This window comes from Boleophthalmus pectinirostris, unplaced genomic scaffold (genome assembly GCF_026225935.1).
Source record: "Boleophthalmus pectinirostris isolate CB_2022bp ecotype Guang Dong unplaced genomic scaffold, ASM2622593v1 HiC_scaffold_8, whole genome shotgun sequence".
Taxonomy (NCBI): Eukaryota; Metazoa; Chordata; class Actinopteri; order Gobiiformes; family Gobiidae; genus Boleophthalmus; species Boleophthalmus pectinirostris.
In genome coordinates, this window is record NW_026571515.1 from 3561813 (window position 1) to 3583182 (window position 21370).

General features: G+C 42.4%; 1 protein-coding gene across 1 annotated transcript in view; it reads left to right on the plus strand.

Moving 5' to 3' along the window:
* Window positions 1-21370, plus strand: part of cfap74 (cilia and flagella associated protein 74) — a 77279-nt gene that overhangs the window by 9581 nt on the left and 46328 nt on the right. Inside the window, exons 9-13 of the mRNA XM_055165610.1 lie at window positions 3535-3683; window positions 4691-4868; window positions 6831-7001; window positions 11659-11805; window positions 11991-12109. Coding sequence (XP_055021585.1) covers window positions 3535-3683; window positions 4691-4868; window positions 6831-7001; window positions 11659-11805; window positions 11991-12109 — 764 coding nt within the window. The remainder of the gene's footprint in view (window positions 1-3534; window positions 3684-4690; window positions 4869-6830; window positions 7002-11658; window positions 11806-11990; window positions 12110-21370) is intronic.

Consider the following 21370-nt stretch of genomic DNA (forward strand, 5'->3'; position numbering starts at 1 on the left):
GACTCATAATATCTGCACTACTGTCATATACACAAACACACACAAACACACACAAACACACACAAACACACAAACAAACACACACAAACACAAACACACAAACACACACAAACACACACAAACACACACACACACACACACACACAAACACACAAACACACACAAACACACACAAACACACACAAACACACACAAAACACAACAAACAAACACACACAACACAAACACACACAAACACACACAAACACACACACACACACACAACACACACACACACACAAACACACACAAACACACACACAAACACACACAAACACACAAACACACACACACACAAACACACAAACACACACAAACACACACAAAACACACACACAAAACACACCACACACACACACACACACACACACACAAACACACAAACACAAACACACACACAAACACACACACACACACACACACAAACACACACACACAACACACACACAAACACACACAAACACCTTCATCATCGTCATCAACCTGAGAACCCGCGGACCACGTCTCCTTCCGTAGTTACTGCGCGGACACCGACGTCTCGTGCGCCGCGTGTGGACTGTGTTTTCTCACGTAAACCGCGCTTCCTCCTGTTCGCCTCTAAACCAGAACTAACACCAGGACTAAAACCAGGACTAACCCAGGACTAAACCAGGACTAAAACCAGGACTAAACCAGAACTAACCCAGGACTAAACCAGGACTAAACCAGGACTAAAACCAGGACTAAACCAGAACTAACACCAGGACTAAACCAGAACTAACACCAGGACTAAAACCAGGACTAACACCAGGACTAAACCAGGACTAACCCAGGACTAAACCAGGACTAAAGCAGGACTGAACCAGGTTTAAACTAGGACTAAACCACGACTAAACCAGAACTAAAGACCTGGTCTAGACCTGGTCTAGACCTGGTCTAAACCAGGTCTAAAAATCAGGACTAAACCAGGACTAAACCAGGACTAAACCAGGTCTAAACAACATGACACCTAACAGTAGGTTGACATAATTTAAGGTGATCTCATATAAAAAATTATTTCTCTATCAATAATATTTTTTAATATGGTTCATGAAAGGCTGATCTTGTTCTTGTCTTTTAACAGACAAAACCTCTTATATTCAGATCTCGTGGTCTTTGTTTCTACAGTAAACAGTTGTTTATTCATGGGAGACTTGGGCTCAGACAATTTGAAGACAACAAACAAGAATTTTCAGGATGTGGTTGCTACATTCATGTCGTTTAAAAAAAAACATGACAATATCAAGTAATCCAAAGTAATCAGATTACGTTACTCTAAGTAATTTAATGGATTATGTTACAAACTACATTTTGGGGTATGTAATCTGTAATCTGTAGGGGATTACATTTTAAAAGTAACCTTCCCAACACTGCTTATATGCACCTACCCTCTTACATACAGGGTAGAAATGACATATACCGTATTTTTTGGATTATAAATCGCACTTTTTTTCATGGTTTGGGTTTATTTATATTTATTATATAAACGCGGTTTATTTGTGAAAAAAGTTTGAAAATAGACCATTTAATGACAGTGGCCTTATAATCCAGAGCGCCTAATAGTGCGGAAAATACAGTAGTCGACTTATCATGCTCGTCTCTAGTGCTTCCTCTAGGGACCACTGCAGTTTCAAGTACTACGTGACATCACACAGAACTGCCCCGATTACCGTACGTGGAAACCTGTTCGACCAATCGCACTATTTCTTATAACTTTAGATCCTGCCCCTCCCTTTTCCCACTTTCTCCCTTTTAGTAACTCCTCCAGTTTAATGTCACACTGCGGAACATTCCAGACAAAGCAATAACATCTCCATGGCTACAGAAAAGTTGCGTAGTGTCACTTTTCTGGTGCAGATGTGTGTAGAATCCGTTCTGGTGTTTGCTCCTTTCAATTTCTCCGTGATGTTAGACATTATTGCTTTGTCTGGAATGTCTCACTGTACGGCATTAAACCTTTATATCGTCACGGAGACCAAACCAAGCCAAGTTACGGGTCTGTTTAATGTCACACTGTGGGACATTTTAAGCCGAGCGGTGGCGTATCCATGGAAACCTGCAAAAAAAAAGCGACAAGCGCAATGTGCCACTTCTAGACACAACTGAACAAAGCCCAGAGTCACTGTGAACGACACAAACAAACATAAACCACTCACACATCACACTGTTGTGTTTCCTTTAAAGTCCCACACGGTTTATTTGTGAAAAAAGTTTGAAAATAGACCATTTAATGACAGTGCGACTTATAATCCAGAGCGACTAATAGTGCGGAAAATACAGTATCTGAGGCTGTGTTCAGACTGCAGCCTGAAGTGACCCAAATCAGATTTTTTTGGCCCCTATGTTCCTGTATCTGATCTTTTAATGTCAGTCTGAACCACACAGATCCGACTTTTTCAAATGTGACCCAGGACACTTGGATATGTGCTCCTGAACCCGATACATATCTGATCTTTTGACATGTGACTTCAGTCTGAACGGTCAAAGTGCATTCATCCACCTACACGTTATCAGCAAGACACAAACGTCACTATTCTGCTCTGAAGTAGGTGAAAATTGTTAATGAACTGAAGTGACTGAAGTGAAGCACATCACCACTCACCAGTCTTGGCTCCGTCTCCACATCCACACGTTCTTTTCAACATTCTGTCCCACAAAACACCACGGCCAAAAACCTCGTCCTTCTCCTTCTCAATCTCCTCCTTAAAACAAGTAAGAGTTCATGTTCTGGCTCCGGTACGAGAGGAACTTTAAAATCTCCAGGTGCTCGATGCTGCGTCCATGTTTGGACAACTTCTGTAAACACAGAGACGCTCGCTGCGGTTGACGTCGTCGTGTCTCCAGTGTCACATGCGGGACACTTTTGGGCCATTTAATGTTCACACTGGAGTCACATACAAGTCACATTTAATTGGAAATGTGAACGACCTCGCAAAAACATCGGATTTCACAAAAAAATCGGAATTGAGCGTTAAGCCCTGCAGTCTGAATGTAGCCATAATAACTGTTAATATGTGACGTTAACATATTAACGCCTGTTCAGTCTGTTATTCTCTGTTCTGTTGTTATTACTAGAGCCTTTCAAGATGAAATGTCAGTTCCTGGTCTCTGATTTTATAAAATACATTTCCCAAAAAAGTGCGACTTATAGTTTGGTGCGATTTATGTGTTTTTTTCTTCTTCATTGCACATTTTTTGGCTGGAGCGACTTATAGTCCGGAAAATACAGTAATATTGTAATTGGTCTCAAATGAGAAAAAAATGTGTAGTTGGTACCAGATTACCTCCTGATCTTGCCATGGGGCCAAACCTTTTGAGCTCTCAAGAGGAAGAAAGCCTAAACTTGAGGTATATTTATGAAAATATCCAAACTAGTTTCAGAAAATGTGTCTTTCAGCATCACACGCCCGGAGAATATTGATGAGCTGCGTTTGATGCACTTTAACCTCTTTTGTTTTGTTTTGTTTCCTCGAGCAGAGCCGAGCCAGAGCCCCGAGGCGGAGAGAGCAGAGGGTCCAGAGGGGTCAGCCGGAGGAGGAGACCCGGCCGTGGGCTGGAGGTCCTGGCTCCGCGGTGGAGAAACAGCACAAACCGCGGTGTGTGAGCCTCAGCGCTCACAGGAGCACGTGGGCGGATCGCTGCTCTGTATAAACATATAAACCTGCTCTGAATACATGCAACGTGATGGTGGGAGCACGGGACGCTGTTTTAGTATCGACAAAACGAAGAAATCTATAAATGTTGAAGCTGATCTTTTTATATTAGTGTTGTACTATATTTATCCAGCCACAGAACACAGAATAAAAAAAAAAACATGTCTGAGGAGGTTTTTAGATGCATGCTTGAGTAATTTAGTGATCTCTCCCTCCTTACAGTTAGCAGTATGAGCCTCTGCAACGCTCAGTCCACAAGCCTATATCAATCTGCTTAAAGGTTATATGGAGGATTTTTTTTTTAGTTTCAAATTGTCAATGAAAGTTTAAAATACCATTACAGAGACGCAGCAGCCTTGTAATTCTGGCCCCAAAAAAAAAAAAAAGAATGAAAATCTATTAACTGTGGACGTAGTGAGGCCAGATAAACATCAGCCAATAGAAAACAAGACTCCCTCATTTTCTATTGGCTGTTAGGTTGTCAGTCAAACTCCCTACGTTTCTAGTGTAACTGATTCGCCGACGCTCGGGGATTATGTGGTTTATGTGGCGGTTCTTAGAGGCTTTTTCTAACTGTAGCTTCCTCGCAGTTCGCACTAAGTTCGTTGAGACGGTGGACGAGAATCCACGACCAGTTCGCCGCAAAAGAAAGTCAGTTTTTGAGGTCGCTGAAAGAAGGGGAAAAGGAGCGAAGACAAACTGAGGCAGACAAAGGGTCTAAAAACTCACGTGTCGGTCGTTAAATCAGGTCACTTCAACAGTAATTCTGAAGGCGCACTGTATGTAAACAAGTGTGATTTCTAGAGTAAAGAGGCGGGAGGAGATGTTTCTACTGAGGGAGCTGCAGAGGAGGGAGGTGGTGTCACGCAGGCACAACATTTGAAAAAGGACTGTCGCTGTATTGCTCTTCCCTTAAAAAATCCTCTATACAAACTTTAAATGAAAACTAAAAAAATGCTACATTAATTTTCTGTTTTCAGGAAACCCAGGGAGAGGCAGAAGGCAAAGGGCCTGGAGATAGAAGCTGGCAGCTCCGTTCTAAAAGAGCAGCAGCTGTTGAGGAGGCAGACGCTGCAGCCTGCACAGCCCAAGGCTCCACAGAGGTCCAACCTGCCCTCCAGCCCGCCCCTGCCCTCCACACCACTCTATCCAACTGCAGTCAGTCTTCTAGTATCTGTATGTATTGTGGTATCAACAGTGGTTTCACGATAATTCTGTTTTTTTAAGTTGGGGTTGTCAAAAGTTTCAAAAATCTGACCAGTATTGAAGTATTGACACTCATTTTTCACAGGTGTTGACACTAAAAACGTCCCACCGACAGGACAGAAATTAGCCTTTCCTGAAAAGACCTTTAGCGTAACTTCTGGTTATTAGTTTTCTGTGGTAAAATGTTTGTGTAAAAATGTTTGTCGTTTTCTCCAGCAGCTTCATAAATCTGCCCCATCAGCAAATCTTCAACCAACAAACTCCACAAAGGATAAACATTCTAACATGAAGAATTTAGCCACAACTATCAAGAGAAGAAAGACGAATAAAACATAAGTAACTTGTTCACTCACACTCTATGGAGGCACGGTGGCTGAGTGGCTAGCACTCATGCCTCACAGCAAGAAGGTTCTGTGTGGAGTTTGCATGTTTCTCCCCGTGTCTGGATGGGTTTCCTCCGGTTTCCCCCATCAACCCAAAACATGCTACAGGTCCATAAACAGTTGATAGTCAAGGTCAGTTAAAATACAATCAATTCAATCATTGTGTCCTTTGGCAAGACACTTCATCCACATTGCCTAGTATGAAAGTGGTGTGTGTGTGAGTGATGGTGGTGGTCGGAGGGACCGATGGCACCGATTGGCATGGCAGCCGCGCTTCTGTCAGTGTGCCCCAGGGCAGCTGCGGCTACAATAGTAGTTTACCATCACCAGGTGTAGAGTGAATGAATAATGCTGAATAATGCTGTGTAAAGCGTCTTTGGGGACAGAAAATGTCTGTGAAAAGCGCTGTATAAATAAAGACTTACTTACTTACTCAGACTGATTGTAGAATTAAAATTAAAAAATGATTTCATGATGTCGATATGAGCATAGACAGAGAGATTTGTGCAGTTCAAATGCGAGACATCTCTAGGACCATAATGTTAGTTTAGTTCAGTGTGTCACTAATGCGACGTCAAGGTTCAAGGTTCAAGGTTCTTTATTTGTCATTCAAACATGCAAGAGAAACACATGACAGAACGAAATGTGCTCCCCGAGGCCCAGTGATCCAGAAAGAGATAAAAAAAAAAAACAATAATAAATAAGCAATGTTAAAAAATAAATACATTTAAAACAACAACATTTAGCAGTTCCAATGAACAAGTAGTAAACGTGGCAAGACAGAGAGAGAGGCAACCCAAGCAGGACGTCAGTGTGCACTGTTCACAAGTCTGACAGCCTCAGGAAAGAAGCTGAACTTCAGCCGAGAAGTTCTAGCTTCAGCCATTGTTTCCTTTAAACTTTCATCTTTCTTCCCTTGATAGTTGTGGATAAATTCTTCATGTTTGAATGTTTATCCTTTGTGGAGTTTGTTGGTTGAAGATTTAGTGATGGGGCAGATTTATGAAGCTGCCGGAGAATACGACACACATTTATACACACATTTTACCACAGAAAAGCATTAACCGGAATTTCCGCAAACCTACAGCGGGACACTTCCGGTCGTTGTGAAAAAAGTCTATAGCTTTAGAATGAACTTGAGCTGAATCAGAGCAAGTATAAGAGCACATAAAGTAATATACGCCCTTGGACCACTGAGGGATCACACAGATATAAGCACACACGGAAATAGAAAAGAACATCCTACTATTTAATGTCGAAAATCACATTCTGTTGTCTAAAGAAAAAGTGTTCTGGCATCAGAATTGGAGTATCGAGTCAATTTTTTAGCCTTAAGTTTGAAATCTTATTATTATCATGACAACAGTAGTTTGAGTTAAAGTGTGTTTTTGCTTTTGGCTCGGTTTAGTTTCAGTCCTGGTCCAGATTTATTTCCAGTTTAATCCCACTTCAGTCCCAATGTAGATGTGGCGATGGCATCCTAAAAATCAGGATCACAGCCTTTTCAACCTCCTGTCTCTTCTGTGAGCAGAGCAGGGAGCGGTTCCAGGATCCCAGTGACAGCGAGGACTCATCAGACCCGGAGGAGCAGTTTTGGCCTGGGCAGGAGAAGGAGGAAGAGGAGGAGGAGGAGGAGGAGGAGGGGGCTGGAGCAGACCTGGAGCAGCCTGAGTTCTGTGGCTTGTGGGCCCATGACTATAAGGTACACACACGGGGCACAGAGGAGACTCATAAATCAGGCTCCATCACAGAGGAAGAGGAGGGACGCTGCTGCTTCCTCCATCCGTCACTGTCACAACACGGGAGCACGCGCTATTTTAGGCAACTCAAATCTGCACTGATTTTAAAAAGCAGTGTGTGCGCAGCCGGAGTTCTTACTGGTTTAAAATGAAGATCTGATCACAACTGAGCCTCTTACAGAAACAAACGTACATTATCATTTCTAGGGAATAAATGTGGGAGAAGGACTAACTGTATGTACAACAGGCGAGTTTCATTGTTGACAAAAGCGCGCGTTGCATGCTGGGAATTATTTTGGTCGGCGGCAAGAAACACTACTTCAACATGACGGACGGAGCGAGAAAGCACGTAAAGGGTATTGATCCCGGTTATTTATCCACTCTAACGGCAGAGGACCCAAGACCATTTGACCAGAAATTGGTCATAAGCATCGACGGACGACAAATCACTCTTTTCAACCCCGACAGAGCCTGGACCAAACCAAATTTCTGGTCTGAATCTCCAACTACCTGGACAAATATTCACTTGGGCGATATCCACAATGACTTGGTGGAAACTCCTGGGCCATTCACAGCAGAAAAGATGAAAACCTCCAAGAGTCTCGATGTGTTGTTGAACTTGTTGGAGTCCACGGTTTGTTAGGATCTTCTACGTTTGCTCTGCGGAGGTTCTTTTCACTCAGAATACGAAAAAGACATTTTCCTTCTTCCGTGCTTCTATTTGTGCATCCGATAATGCAGCAGGAATTTACCATTATCGAGGATAAATACGCGAGGTTACGCACTGTGTTTGACGCTACCGTGTTTCTTGCCTCCGACCAAAATATTTCCCAGCAGCAACGCGGGCTTTTAATAACAATGACGTCATCTGAAACTCGCCTATTGTGACAGTAAATATATTAAAGAAGTGTAACATGATTTCCTCTGGTGTTAGTATTAAACTATAACATACATACTGTAGATCCTCCACATATATGGGGTGTGGCCAGACGTCCCTGTTTACCCGGGACAGTCCCAGTTTTGAGCCTGTGTCCCCTGTCCCAGCAGATTTATACAAAACCAGATGATTTGTCCCAGTTTTATACAAGAAATGTCCCAGGTGTCTCTATTTTTTTTACCAATTTGATCTAAACCAGGACTAACATCAACTCTAAAACAGGTCCACCACAATTTTTGACTAATCTGATCCCGGCCAACAGTAAAGACGAACATAAATTGTCATTTGTTTGACCAAAATACAGAAAACTGTGTTTGCAAATGACGATAAAGCAAAAAAAATTAAAAAATGCAGCAACAGAAGTCCCTCAGATTTAGCGAGGCTGGCGTCAGTGTCTCTGCTCAATTTCATTTCTCTCCAGCGACTAGATCAAACTGGTGGCGTCTGTCTGGTCCCTTTTGTGGAACAGCACAACAGTAAACAAAGCGTCGAGATGGATGTAGACGAACACAGACATTCTGTGTTCGCAACGATTCCCCAGATCAAGGATTTAAAGTCGGAACAAAGAGAATGTTTGGTGAATTTTATCAAGGGGAAAGATGTTATTGTTCTTCTTCCTACAGGATTTGGAGCATTACATACGTCACCACCAAACAGCAGCGATTGGTTAAATAATAAAAGTACCCGCCTACTGTCGAGCGAACAAATCCTAATGTCACACGGTTTCTACGAAGTGAAACTGGCTGATGAATCAGTCTACCTCACTTTTTTCACAGTTTTATTTGTACCAACCATCCAAAACCAAACAAAAGCTGTGTCCCAGTTTAGAAATACAAAAATCTGGTCACCTTATCCAGATAACTTAATATTAGAAAGGCAAAGATAGGGGGTTGGTGTAAACTGAAATTTTCTGAGCACTTAATCCTCAAATTTAAAGCAATACTGGATTACTCAAACCATTACGCCTCCCTCGGGAGGTGTTCCGGGCATGTCCCACCGGGAGGAGGCCCCGGGGAAGACCCAGGACACACTGGAGGGACTATGTCTCTGGGCTGGCCTGGGAACACCTCGGGATCCCCCTGGAGGAGCTGGAGGACATGTCTGGGGTGAAGGAAGTCTGGGAGTCCCTGCTTAGACCGCTGCCCCCGCGACCCGACCCCAGATAAGCGGAAGAAAATGGATGGATGGATGGATGGATTACTCAAACCTGTATGAAGCATGAGTTTTATCAAAATACAACTTTGAGCGAGCTGATGATGAGAGAAAAACATTTAAGTGATACAGAAAACTGAAACTCAAAAGTGAACAAGCTTTATTCGTTGCAAAAAGGCAGTTTTCTGGGAGCTGGGATGAGGAGGAAAAGGATGAAGAGGATGAAGAGGAGGAAGAGGAGCGCTCTTGTTGATAAATGAGTGTGTTGTAATGTGAGCTGACAGACTTCACCTCTGATCGAGCCGCTGTGTTTGAGGCCTGAGAATGAGAGCGCTGCAGAGGGACACAGGAGAACTCTTCTTCTTCTTCTTCTTCTTCTTCCTCTTCCTCTTCCTCTCTGAGAGTTATTATCTCTATACTTCCCTGACCAGCACGGACCACGAACTGCCCAAAGCCTTAGACTTTTGTGCAGAAACAATAAAATCAATCTTTCACTAGTCGGAATAATATAACACGCTATGAGTACTTTTTGACTTGGATGACTTGTAGTTGTATCAGAACAAGTATAAGAGCACACAGAGTAGTATATACCCATGGACCTGGTTTAGACTTGGTTTAGACTTGGTTTAGACTTGGTTTAGACCCAGTTTAGACCCGGTTTAGACCCGGAGTAGACCTGTTTTAGACCTGGTTTAGACCTGGTTTAGACCTGGTTTAAACCTGGTTTAGACTTCGTTTAGACCTGGTTTAGTCCTGTTTTAGACCTGGTTTAGACCTAATTTAGACCTGGTTTAGGCTTGGTTTAGACTTGGTTTAGACCTAGTTTAAACCTGGTTTAGACTTCGTTTAGACCTGGTTTAGTCCTGTTTTAGACCTGGTTTAGACCTAATTTAGACCTGGTTTAGGCTTGGTTTAGACTTGGTTTAGACCTAGTTTAAACCTGGTTTAGACTTCGTTTAGACCTGGTTTAGACCTGGTTTGGACCTGGTTTAGGTTCGGTTTAGACTTGGTTTAGACCTGGTTTAGTCCTGTTTTAGACCTGGTTTAGACCTAATTTAGACCTGGTTTAGGCTCGGTTTAGGCTTGGTTTAGACTTGGTTTAGACCTGGTTTAGTCCTGGTTTAGACTTGGTTTAGACCTGGTTTAGTCCTGGTTTAGACCTGGTTTAGACCTGGTTTAGTCCTGGTTTAGGCTCTGTTTAGACCTGGTTTAGTCCTGGTTTAGACCTGGTTTAGACCTGGTTTAGTCCTGGTTTAGGCTCTGTTTAGACCTGGTTTAGTCCTGGTTTAGATCTGGTTTAGATCTGGTTTAGACCTGGTTTAGTCCTGGTTTAGGCTCGGTTTAGACTTGGTTTAGACCTGGTTTAGACCTGGACCACTGATGGATTACACAGATATAAGGCCACGTGGGAACAAAAAAGAAAGTTCTTCCATTTAAATTGGAAAATCACAGTATATTATATTATATTATATTTAAGAAAGAGTGTTTTGTTGTATCAGAGTTGGTATTGAGTTTGATATTCGATTGTTATGACGCCTCTAGGAAAAGCTGCGCTAAATGCAGGTACCAGACCATCCACCAGAACTGTTATTTTCACCTTTAAAAGTGAAACACCAATAATAAAGTTTGTTACATTAAGTTCAAGTGAGTGAAATTAAGTTCGTGAGTGTTAAAATTGATTCTGTGAGAGTCAGTTTTAACATTTTCTTTACATGAGTCCAATCTGTTCTAGAGTTAATTTAACATTTTTGGAAAATGTTAATTTCCAATGTTAAGTAACACTGGACCAAAGTTCCCAAATGCCAAAATCAAGAGTTATTTTAACGTTTTGAGAGTAAATGGATAACACTTTGTAGAGTTATCCTGATTTAGCTAAACAACACACAGAGGTGAACACCTCCTGAGGAGGCATCTGGAACAGGTGTCCTCCCCTCAGCTGCTCCTCTTGACACGGAGGAGCAGCGGCTCTACTCCGAGCTCCTCCCGTGTGACTGAGATCCTCACTCTATCTGTAAGGGAGCACCCAGACACCCTGCGAAGGAAACTCATTTCAGCCACTTGCATCCGCGATCTTGTCCTTTCGGTCATTACTCAGAGCTCATGACCGGAGGTGAGAGTAGGAACGAAGACTGACCGATAAATCGAGAGCTTCGCCTTTGGACTCAGCTCCTCTTCAACACAAGTAAAATAACACTTTTTGTGTTAATAACAAATATGTGAAGAATCCCTCAGTCGTCCTGGTAGAATCCATGTCGAGGAGAAAATTCTGTTTGTCGACTGTACAAAAGTTAGTTTGGTTGAAGATGTTTCGCAGCTCATCCAAACTGCTTCTTCAGTTCAGAACTGAATTTTCTCCTCATTAATAACAAATAGTTCACCCTGAAATTTTAACCCTCCAGTTTTTTCTTGTGTCTCAATGTAACAGATACGAACAGAAACCCAGCAGACTGATCTGTGTGTTCTAATCTAAAAAAACAACATTTGAAGTGTCACATGAATCACATTTGTTATCATATTCCTTTGTGTTTCAGGAGAAGAAGCTTTTGGTCCAGACTGAAGCAGCTCAGAACAAACGTCCAACTCTCAGCGACAAACTCAACTCTTCAGCTCCGACGTCCTCCACCAAAGAGACCAGAGGGAGGAGCTTCAGCTGTAAACCAGAGCTGCTCCACTTTAAGGTCTGTGATGCTAACTGTAGGCTCTGCTCTGTCTGACGCTTCATCTCAACACAACCTGACCATAAACAACAGGCTCAGCTGGAACTACTGTAGTGTTAGATACATAAAGAAGACCTTAAACACAATATACTGTAGTGATATCTGGGGTTTGACTCTGTTTTGTTTCGTTTTGTTTCATTTTTCAGGACTTTGACGTGAATCAGACGTACAAGAGGAAAGTGATCCTGACCAACGTGAGCTACACCACAAACACCTGCAGGTTCTCGGCTGTGTCTGCTCCTCTGAACGGCTGCGTGTCCGTGAGGTGAGTGGCGTCGGAGAGGCCGGGCTTCGGGTCAGGGGTCACTTGGGCTGTTGCCATGGTGATGAAACCCAAATACGACGTCTTTTCAATCGTCGAAAGTCCTCGTTGACGTTGTTTGCGATGTTGTGTTTTTGAAAGAAATCACCAAACTGAAAAATCCTAAAATAATGTTGAGTTTTTTTTTTTTTATCCATAGGTTTTAGAGTGATAGAAAATTGGGGCTGTTGCCATGGCGATTAACAATTTGAACCACAATAATATAACTTTTTAAAGGGAAAACGTCCTCAAAATGTTCCACATAAAACAGAAATCTGAAACCCACTGCCAACAATCCCCCACTTTTGTAAAAGAACAATGCCAACACAGTTTAAAGTATAAAATTCCCCTTAGTTCATTTATGTTGTTTGAGACTCTAAAGGTGCACTGTGTAACTTTTTGCCTTTACAAACTACTGTACGGCTCAAATATAAATTTACTTTAATATTTGTGTGTATAAAATTATTTTAAAGAGCCCGTCAACAAAGAAAGGTGAGAAAGTTTGCAGTGGTCTAGTCTGCAGTCTCTATTATTTATTATTTAAAGCTGAACTGTGTAACTTTTTGGTTGGGGGTCCGTCACCTGCTTGTTTCTATGGATACGGACTAAAACCAGGTCTAAACCAGAACTAAAACAGAACTAAAACCAGGACTAAAACCAGGACTAAACCAGGACTAAAACCAGGACTAAACCAGGATTAAAACCAGGTCTAAACCAGAACTAAACCAGGTCTAAACCAGAACTAAAACAGAACTAAAACCAGGTCTAAACCAGGACTAAACCAGGTCTAAACCAGAACTAAAACAGAACAAAAACCGGGTCTAAACCAGGACTAAACCAGGTCTAAACCAGAACTAAAATAGAACTAAAACCAGGTCTAAACCAGAACTAAAATAGAACTAAAACCAGGACTAAAACCAGGTCTAAACCAGGACTAAACCAGGTCTAAACCAGAACTAAAATAGAACTAAAACCAGGTCTAAACCAGGACTAAACCAGATCTAAACCAGAACTAAAATAGAACTAAAACCAGGACTAAAACCAGGTCTAAACCAGGACTAAACCAGGTCTAAACCAGAACTAAAACAGAACTAAACCAGGACTAAAACCAGGTCTAAACCAGGACTAAACCAGGTCTAAACCAGGACTAAACCAGGTCTAAACCTGAACTAAACCAGAACTAAAACAGAACTAAAACCAGGTCTAAACCAGGACTAAACCAGGTCTAAACCAGAACTAAAACAGAACTAAAACACTAAAACAGGTCTAAACCAGGTCTAAACCAGGACTAAACCAGGTCTAAAGCTAAAATATTGTCGGATATAAAACCGGTCCGTGGCTCAAAAAAGATCAGGGCCCACAGCTCTAAACTCTTCCATAAATCTGCTCCACGTCTGTAACACACTTTGCTTTTGAGAAAGGTTTGAGAGAATTGTTTTTTTAAATGTATTTGAGCTCTCACGTTGTATTTGATTCATTTGTGCAGAACAGTTTTTGAATGTTTCTGGGAGCAGGTTGAGTTTCACTTTAAATAAGATTTGGCATGTTTTAAATTTTACCAGATCCCTAAATTTCAGTATCTTTGATCGGCAAAAAAGCACATTTGTACATTTTTTTTTTTTAAATTAAACAATACATCTATTTTAATCTAGTAGCTGCAGTACTTTGAGAACTAAACATCTCTTAGCTCTCTGCCTTCATAAATTATTTCTGCCGTTGTTTGTGTTTGAGTTTGTGTTTCGGTCTCGGTTGTCGTGGACGTGAGCCTCGCCGCCGCAGCTCTGCACAAGTCCAGAGGATTTTATTTACTCGTCGCCTGATGCAGTCCTCCCACATCCAAAACCATGGCAACAATACAACCAGTGTTTTCCTGCTCCACACACACACACACGGACACACACACACACACTTATCACTGTTATCACTGTTGGGCAAGTGACTTTAAAACTGCAATGTGTTATTTATTTATGACTTATTACTGTTATTTCAAAGTCATTCGTTACATGACAAATAAATATGACTGTGTTTAAAGTGTAAAATATTACACGACTATTACAGTAGACCTAAACCAGGTCTAAACCAGGACTAAACCAGGACTAAACCAGGTCTAAACCAGGTCTAAACCAGGACTAAACCAGGACTAAACCAGGACTAAACCAGGACTAAACCAGGTCTAAACCAGGTCTAAACCAGGACTAAACCAGGACTAAACCAGGTCTAAACCAGGTCTAAACCAGGACTAAACCAGGTCTAAACCAGGAGTAAACAAACCAGGACTAAACCAGGTCTAAACCAGGTCTAAACCAGGTCTAAACCAGGAGTAAACAAACCAGGACTAAACCAGGTCTAAACCAGGTCTAAAGCAGGACTAAACAAACCAGGAATAAACCAGGAGTAAACAAACCAGGTCTGAACCAGGTCTAAACCAGGACTAAACCAGGTCTAAACCAGGTCTAAACCAGGAGTAAACAAACCAGGACTAAACCAGGTCTAAACCAGGTCTAAACCAGGACTAAACCAGGTCTAAACCAGGTCTAAACCAGGAGTAAACAAACCAGGACTAAACCAGGTCTAAACCAGGTCTAAACTAAACAGGTCTAAACCAGGACTAAAACCAGGACTAAACCAGGACTAAACCAGGACTAAACTAAACCAGGTCTAAACCAGGACTAAAACCAGGTCTAAACCAGGTCTAAACCAGGACTAAACAACCAGGACTAAACCAGGTCTAAACCAGGTCTAAACCAGGACTAAACAAAACCAGGACTAAACCAGGTCTAAACCAGGTCTAAACCAGGACTAAACCAGGACTAAACCAGGTCTAAACCAGGTCTAAACCAGGACTAAACAGGACTAAACCAGGACTAAACCAGGTCTAAACCAGGTCTAAACCAGGACTAAACCAGGACTAAACCAGGTCTAAACCAGGACTAAACCAGGTCTAAACCAGTCTAAACCAGGACTAAACCAGGACTAAACCAGGTCTAAACCAGGTCTAAACCAGGACCAGGACTAAACCAGGACTAAACCAGGTCTAAACCAGGACTAAACCAGGACTAAACCAGGACTAAACCAGGACTAAAACCAGGACTAAACCAGGTCTAAACCAGGTCTAAACCAGGACTAAACCAGGTCTAAACCAGGTCTAAACCAGGACTAAACCAGGACTAAACCAGGACTAAAACCAGGTCTAAACCAGGACTAAACCAGGACTAAACCAAACCAGGTCTAAACCAGGACTAAACCAGGTCTAAACCAGGTCTAAACCAGGTCTAAACCAGGACTAAACCAGGACTAAACCAGGTCTAAACCAGGTCTAAACCAGGACTAAACCAGGACTAAAACCAGGTCTAAACCAGGACTAAACCAGGACTAAACCAGGACTAAACCAGGTCTAAACCAGGTCTAAACCAGGACTAAACCAGGACTAAACCAGGTCTAAACCAGGACTAAACCAGGTCTAAACCAGGACTAAACCAGGACTAAACCAGGTCTAAACCAGGACTAAACCAGGTCTAAACCAGGACTAAACCAGGACTAAAACCAGGACTAAACCAGGACTAAAACCAGGACTAAACCAGGTCTAAACCAGGTCTAAACCAGGACTAAACCAGGTCTAAACCAGGTCTAAACCAGGTCTAAACCAGGACTAAACCAGGTCTAAACCAGGTCTAAACCAGGACTAAACCAGGTCTAAACCAGGTCTAAACCAGGACTAAACCAGGTCTAAACCAGGACTAAACTAGGACTAAACCAGTACCAAACCAGGACTAATCTTGGACTAGAACTTGGAATCTAGGTCCACCCCTGAGAGAACCCGAGCCCGTGGAACAGGGCGTCTCATCGGGCGTCAGCTCCGGTCGCCCCGTGGTTAGTTCTGCGTCGGTCCTTTCACCTGTGGTCACATGACGTCTACGTGGGCGTGTCTCCGCCGTTTCACCGCTGCTGATGTCACCGTGATTTTAGCCAATTTGTATGAAGAAAAACCAAAAACCCACCACTTCAATCCAGGTTAAAAAAGCTTTGTGATGCACGTTAATGACATTTGTACCAGTTAAAATATTACAATTTTTTCCCCCTGTAATACCACATTTCTGCAAAAACCAACACATTACAGAAATTTAAGCCAATGATGTTCATTATGTCTTCTTATATACTTTAACTTCTTAGGTTCTTTTTAAAGACAATGCAGTAAGTAATTGCAGCTAGCAGCCGAAACATGTCAACAAGGTAAATACACTTTACTGCATTGTCTTTAAAAAGAACCTAAGAAGTTAAAATTACAGAAATTTGTTACTTTTATAAAACGTTACTCCCAACACTGATTGTTATTTAATTATCTGCCCGTGTCCAACCAAGAAGTCAAATTATAAACTGCACCAGAATAAAAGTGGTCGCCTTCATGTGATTTTGTGTACAGATCTGAGTCCCTGCAGTGTGAAAATTTTCCACAAACGCACACACACACACACACACACACACACACACACACTGAAGCTGCAGTGGCTCCTGTGTGACTCAGTCCTGTTGGTGCAGCCCACAGCCTCTTGCGCTGCACCAGAGCTCGACCAACACAAACAGCTCCCCACCCAGAGAACACGACCGAACGTTCTACTCTACTACTCTTCTACTACTGATATAAAGATTTCAGCTTTTCCAGTCGTTTCTTTCTCTTAAGTAGTGGGAGTTTTATTTGATAGAAGATACAGGCCTGTGGAAACGAGCTCTACCCAAATGAATATAAATGAGTGAATAATGTTCATTCTGCAGTGGCTAAATTGATGGTTAAATTGTCTTGTCGATGTGTGCTCACGGACTTCCGGTCATCACACAATCCATACTGGGAAGGATCCTCCGAAAAAGTGAACATCAAACCTCTTTCCAGTGAGCTGCATCTATTCTCAAAGTGGATCTTTTCAAGTCTTTTGAACCATATCACTTTTGTTTCTGGTTCTGATATTGTCACATTTTAGTTTTGGGATTTGGACGTCGTAACTGTGTGGTTGTTGGATCCTAACAGCGGAAAACGACTCGAGAAACGGGCTTTGGAAGTTTGCGAACTTCATAAATGCAAAAGTGAATCAGATGTGTGTGACTCAAACCTCTGTTCAAACTGTTTCTCTTCCCAACGGAATTGAAAAATAGTGAAAGGTGAAGGCGATGGGCAGGATTGATCCACAGGAAGAACCAAAAAGGAAACATTTGTCTGACTAAATCATCCCGAGTTTACAGAGAACATTTTGTATGTGGAGCGAAAACTAAGTAAAATCCCGTTTGTTAATGGAGAGGAGCAGAAGACAAACAGACTGAGCTGCACTTTCTTGTTCTTGTGGTTTTACAGAAACATCACGTCTTGGTCTCTTTGCAGTGGAAGGTGTTTCTTGGTGAACAGTTGGAGCCTTTCACTTTGGCGTTGACTTTTTAAATTCGTAACCGAGGTTGAACGAGGGATCGGGGGTTTGTTTTGTTGTCGCTCCACATACAAAATGTTCTCTGTAAACTCGGGATGATTTAGTCAGACAAAGTTTTCCTTTTTGGTTCTTCCTGTGGATCAGTCCTGCCCATCACCTTCACCTTTCACTATTTTTCAATTCCGTTGGGAAGAGAAACAGTTTGAACAGAGGTTTGAGTCACACACATCTGATTCACTTTTGCATTTATGGAGTTCACAAACTTCCGAAGCCCGTTTCTCGAGTCGTTTTCTGCTGTTTGGATCCAACAACCACACAATTACGATGTCCGAATCCCAAAACTAAAATATGACAATATCAGAACCAGAAACAAAAGTGATATGGTTCAAAAGACTTGAAAAGATCGACTTTGACAATAGACACATCCCACTGGGAAAACAAACATGGAGGTTTGATGCTCACTTTTTCGGAGGATCCTTCGAAGTATGAATTGCGCGATGTGGTAACGGAGGGAAACGGTCAGATTTTTGACATTCAAATGTCTCTTATTCAGAAACTAGAGGAACTATTGAAATAAGTAAAGTATCAGAATGTAGGAAAGAGTTACACTCCAACAGGGTCAAGTTAAACCTGTGAGATTCTTTCAAGTTGTTGACAAAAAATTTAAAAACTCATGTCGGTAACGGAGGGAATGAAATATGCAGCACTTTTTGGTCAATAAATCCAAACAGTGATAACTCTTGGTTCTCACTTACATATCCTTAACAAACTGGTTTGAATATTTCCTTCATATAGTTTTCTACCATATGGTACAAGATTAGGTTGAAAAACCTCTTACTTTTTGAGTCATGAGATTTTTTATTAAGAAAGGTCATGGTAACGGAGGGAAAATTACATCATTTGTCACTTTTTTCTTCCGAATACTTTAATATTACTTCAAAATGAAAGGAAACTTTTTCTATAAAATATGTCAGTCCTTCCAAGCAAATTTTTATCATTTTAAATACATAAAAAAAACAGTCAAAGATGGAATAACACAAGATATGATGAAATACATCCATTTATTGACATGATTTTTGGGGTCTTTGAAATTTGGGAAATAATTTTGTTTCCATGTTTCATACATGGTCTGTTTAAAACATATGGAACTTTAGAACCAAAAATGGTACAGAAAAAAGGTCAACAGTTTCATAAACTAGAGTACATATGTATCTGTTCAATACATTTTTATATCAGATGCATTAACTTGAATTTTTGGCCTTGTTGTTTACTTCTGCTTGACCGGGCCCATAAAGTTTCACCGTGTGCAAACAGCATCAAACCCGAGTCTCTAATCCAAAGAAATATGTGTCAAACTGTGGAGGTTAACTTTAATGAATCTAAACAACTGTAAACAGAAAAAAGTAAAGATTATTTCGAAGAGGCAGCGTGGATCGATAAACGTCACTGTCGATTTAGTCTGCAGGAGCTCGTTTCGGCAGAACGGCGGCCGTGCTTAGTAAAAGTTTGTGATGAGGAAACGTCATTATAACAGATGAGGGAACAGTGTCGTGCAGTGACTCTTGAAACAGTCACGGCACAGACCGGAGCGTCGATGTTCCGCAGTGTGTTTGTTGTTGGTGCACAGCGGGGGGCCGTTGCCGTGACGCCCTGACAGCAGCGGGCGGAGAACACAGGCTTCCCTCTCCACTTGGACATGACTCTGCACGCCCCCTCCTCTCTAAAAATAACCCTCTTTTCTCCTCCTATTTTCTACTCCTCTTCCTCCTTTTCTCTCCTCCTCTCCTCCTTTTCCTCCCTTTCTTTCATCCTCCCCTTCTCCTCCTCTTTGTCCTCCCCTCTTCTCCTCTCCTCCTCTTCCTCCTCTCCTTCTCCTCCTCCTCTCCTCCTCTTCCTCCCCTCCTCTCCTCCTCTTCTTCCTCTCTTCCTCCTCTCCTTCTCCTCCTCCTCTTTGTCCTCCCCTCCTCTCCTCCTCTTCTCCTTTCCTCCACTTCCTCCTCTCCTTCTCCTTCTCCTCTCCTCCTCTTCCTCCCCTCCTCTCCTCCTTTTCCTCCCTTTCTTTCATCCTCCCCTTCTCCTCCTCCTCTTTGTCCTCTCCTCCTCTTCCTCCTCTCTCCTTCTCCTCCTCCTCTCCTCCTCTTCCTCCCCTCCTCTCCTCCTCTTCTTCCTCTCCACCTCATCATCCTCCTCATTTTCCTTCCCTCTCCTTCTCTTCCTCTTTCTCCTTCCTCTCCTCCTCCTCTTCCTCCTTCCCTCCACCTCCTCATTTTCCTCCTCCTTTTCCTCCCCTCCTCTTCCTCATCTCCTCTCTTCTTCCCCCTCGTTTTCCATTCCTCCTCTCCTCCTCTTCCTCCTCTCCTCCTTCTCTCCTCCTCCCCTCCTCTCCTCTTCTCTCCTCTTCCTCCTCTCCTCCTTCTCCTTTTCCCCTCTTTTTTCCCTCCTCTTTCTCTTCTCCTTCTCCTCTTCCTCATCGCCTCCTCTTCCTCCTCCCTTCTTTTCCTCCTCTCCTCTTCCTCCTCCCCTTCTCTTGTCTTCTCCTCCTCTCCTCCTCCTCATTTTCCTCCCCTCCTCCTTTTCCTCCCTTTCTTTCATCCTCCCCTTCTCCTCCTCCTCTTCCTCCTCTCCTTCTCCTCCTCCTCTCCTCCTCTTCCTCCCCTCCTCTCCTCCTCTTCTTCCTCTCCACCTCATCATCCTCCTCATTTTCCTTCCCTCTCCTCCTCCTCTTCCTCCTTCCCTCCACCTCCTCATTTTCCTCCTCCTTTTCCTCCCCTCCTCTTCCTCATCTCCTCTCTTCTTCCCCCTCGTTTTTCATTCCTCCTCTCCTCTTCCTCCTCTCCTCCTTCTCCTTTTCCCCTCTTTTTTCCCTCCTCTTTCTCTTCTCCTTCTCCTCTTCCTCATCGCCTCCTCTTCCTCCTCCCTTCTTTTCCTCCTCTCCTCTTCCTCCTCCCCTCCTCTCGTCTTCTCCTCCTCATTTTCTTCCCCTCTTCCTCCTCCTCTTCCTTCTCCCCTCCTCTCCTCTTCTCCTCTTCTCTCCTCTTCCTTCTCCTCTCCTCCACTTCCTTTTCCTTCCCTCCTCTCATCTTCTCCTCCCATTCCTCCTCTCCTTCTTTGCCTCTTCCTCCTCTTCCTCTTCTCGTACAGTGACTCGTGCGTCTCACAGCTGCTGTTTTCCCGCTCGAGCAGAAACACAATCATCACATTTCTCACATGGAATTTTCCAGAAACACTTTTTAAATTATTTATTTATTATTATTTTGCATATTTATAAGCGATGTTAATTCCATGTTAATTAGTATTGACTCAACTCTTATTAATGTCCGTTTAACAATAATCCGTCGCTAATTAGAAAAGCATTAACACTTTTTTTTATAAACACTTTCAAAAACAGAACTCCGGGTCCGTTTGTGACGAGGAAACACCAAAACAGATCAGAAAACTCCGGAATACGAGAACTTTAACCGTAAACCGGGTCAAAACATCTGCAAACATCTGAAGCGTCTGACGTTACAGATTAAAATTTTCATGGCTCAGATTTCCCAGACGCCCCGGTTGATTTATTCTTTTTCAGAACGAGAAAAGCTTCGACTGGCGTTACCATGGAAACACACTGCTTCTACACTGACGTTTTTTTTCACACTTAGAAAAACACATTTGTACTTTTTTTACTGATGCTGCGAGTTTTAAACAATAGAATTTAGATTTTTTTTTTTTAAACAACAGAACAGAGCTGCTGCCTGGTGTTAAAATCGACTCTCACAGAATCACATTTTTGGACATTTTAATTAAGTAATTAACTGGACTAAAGTTCCAGTTT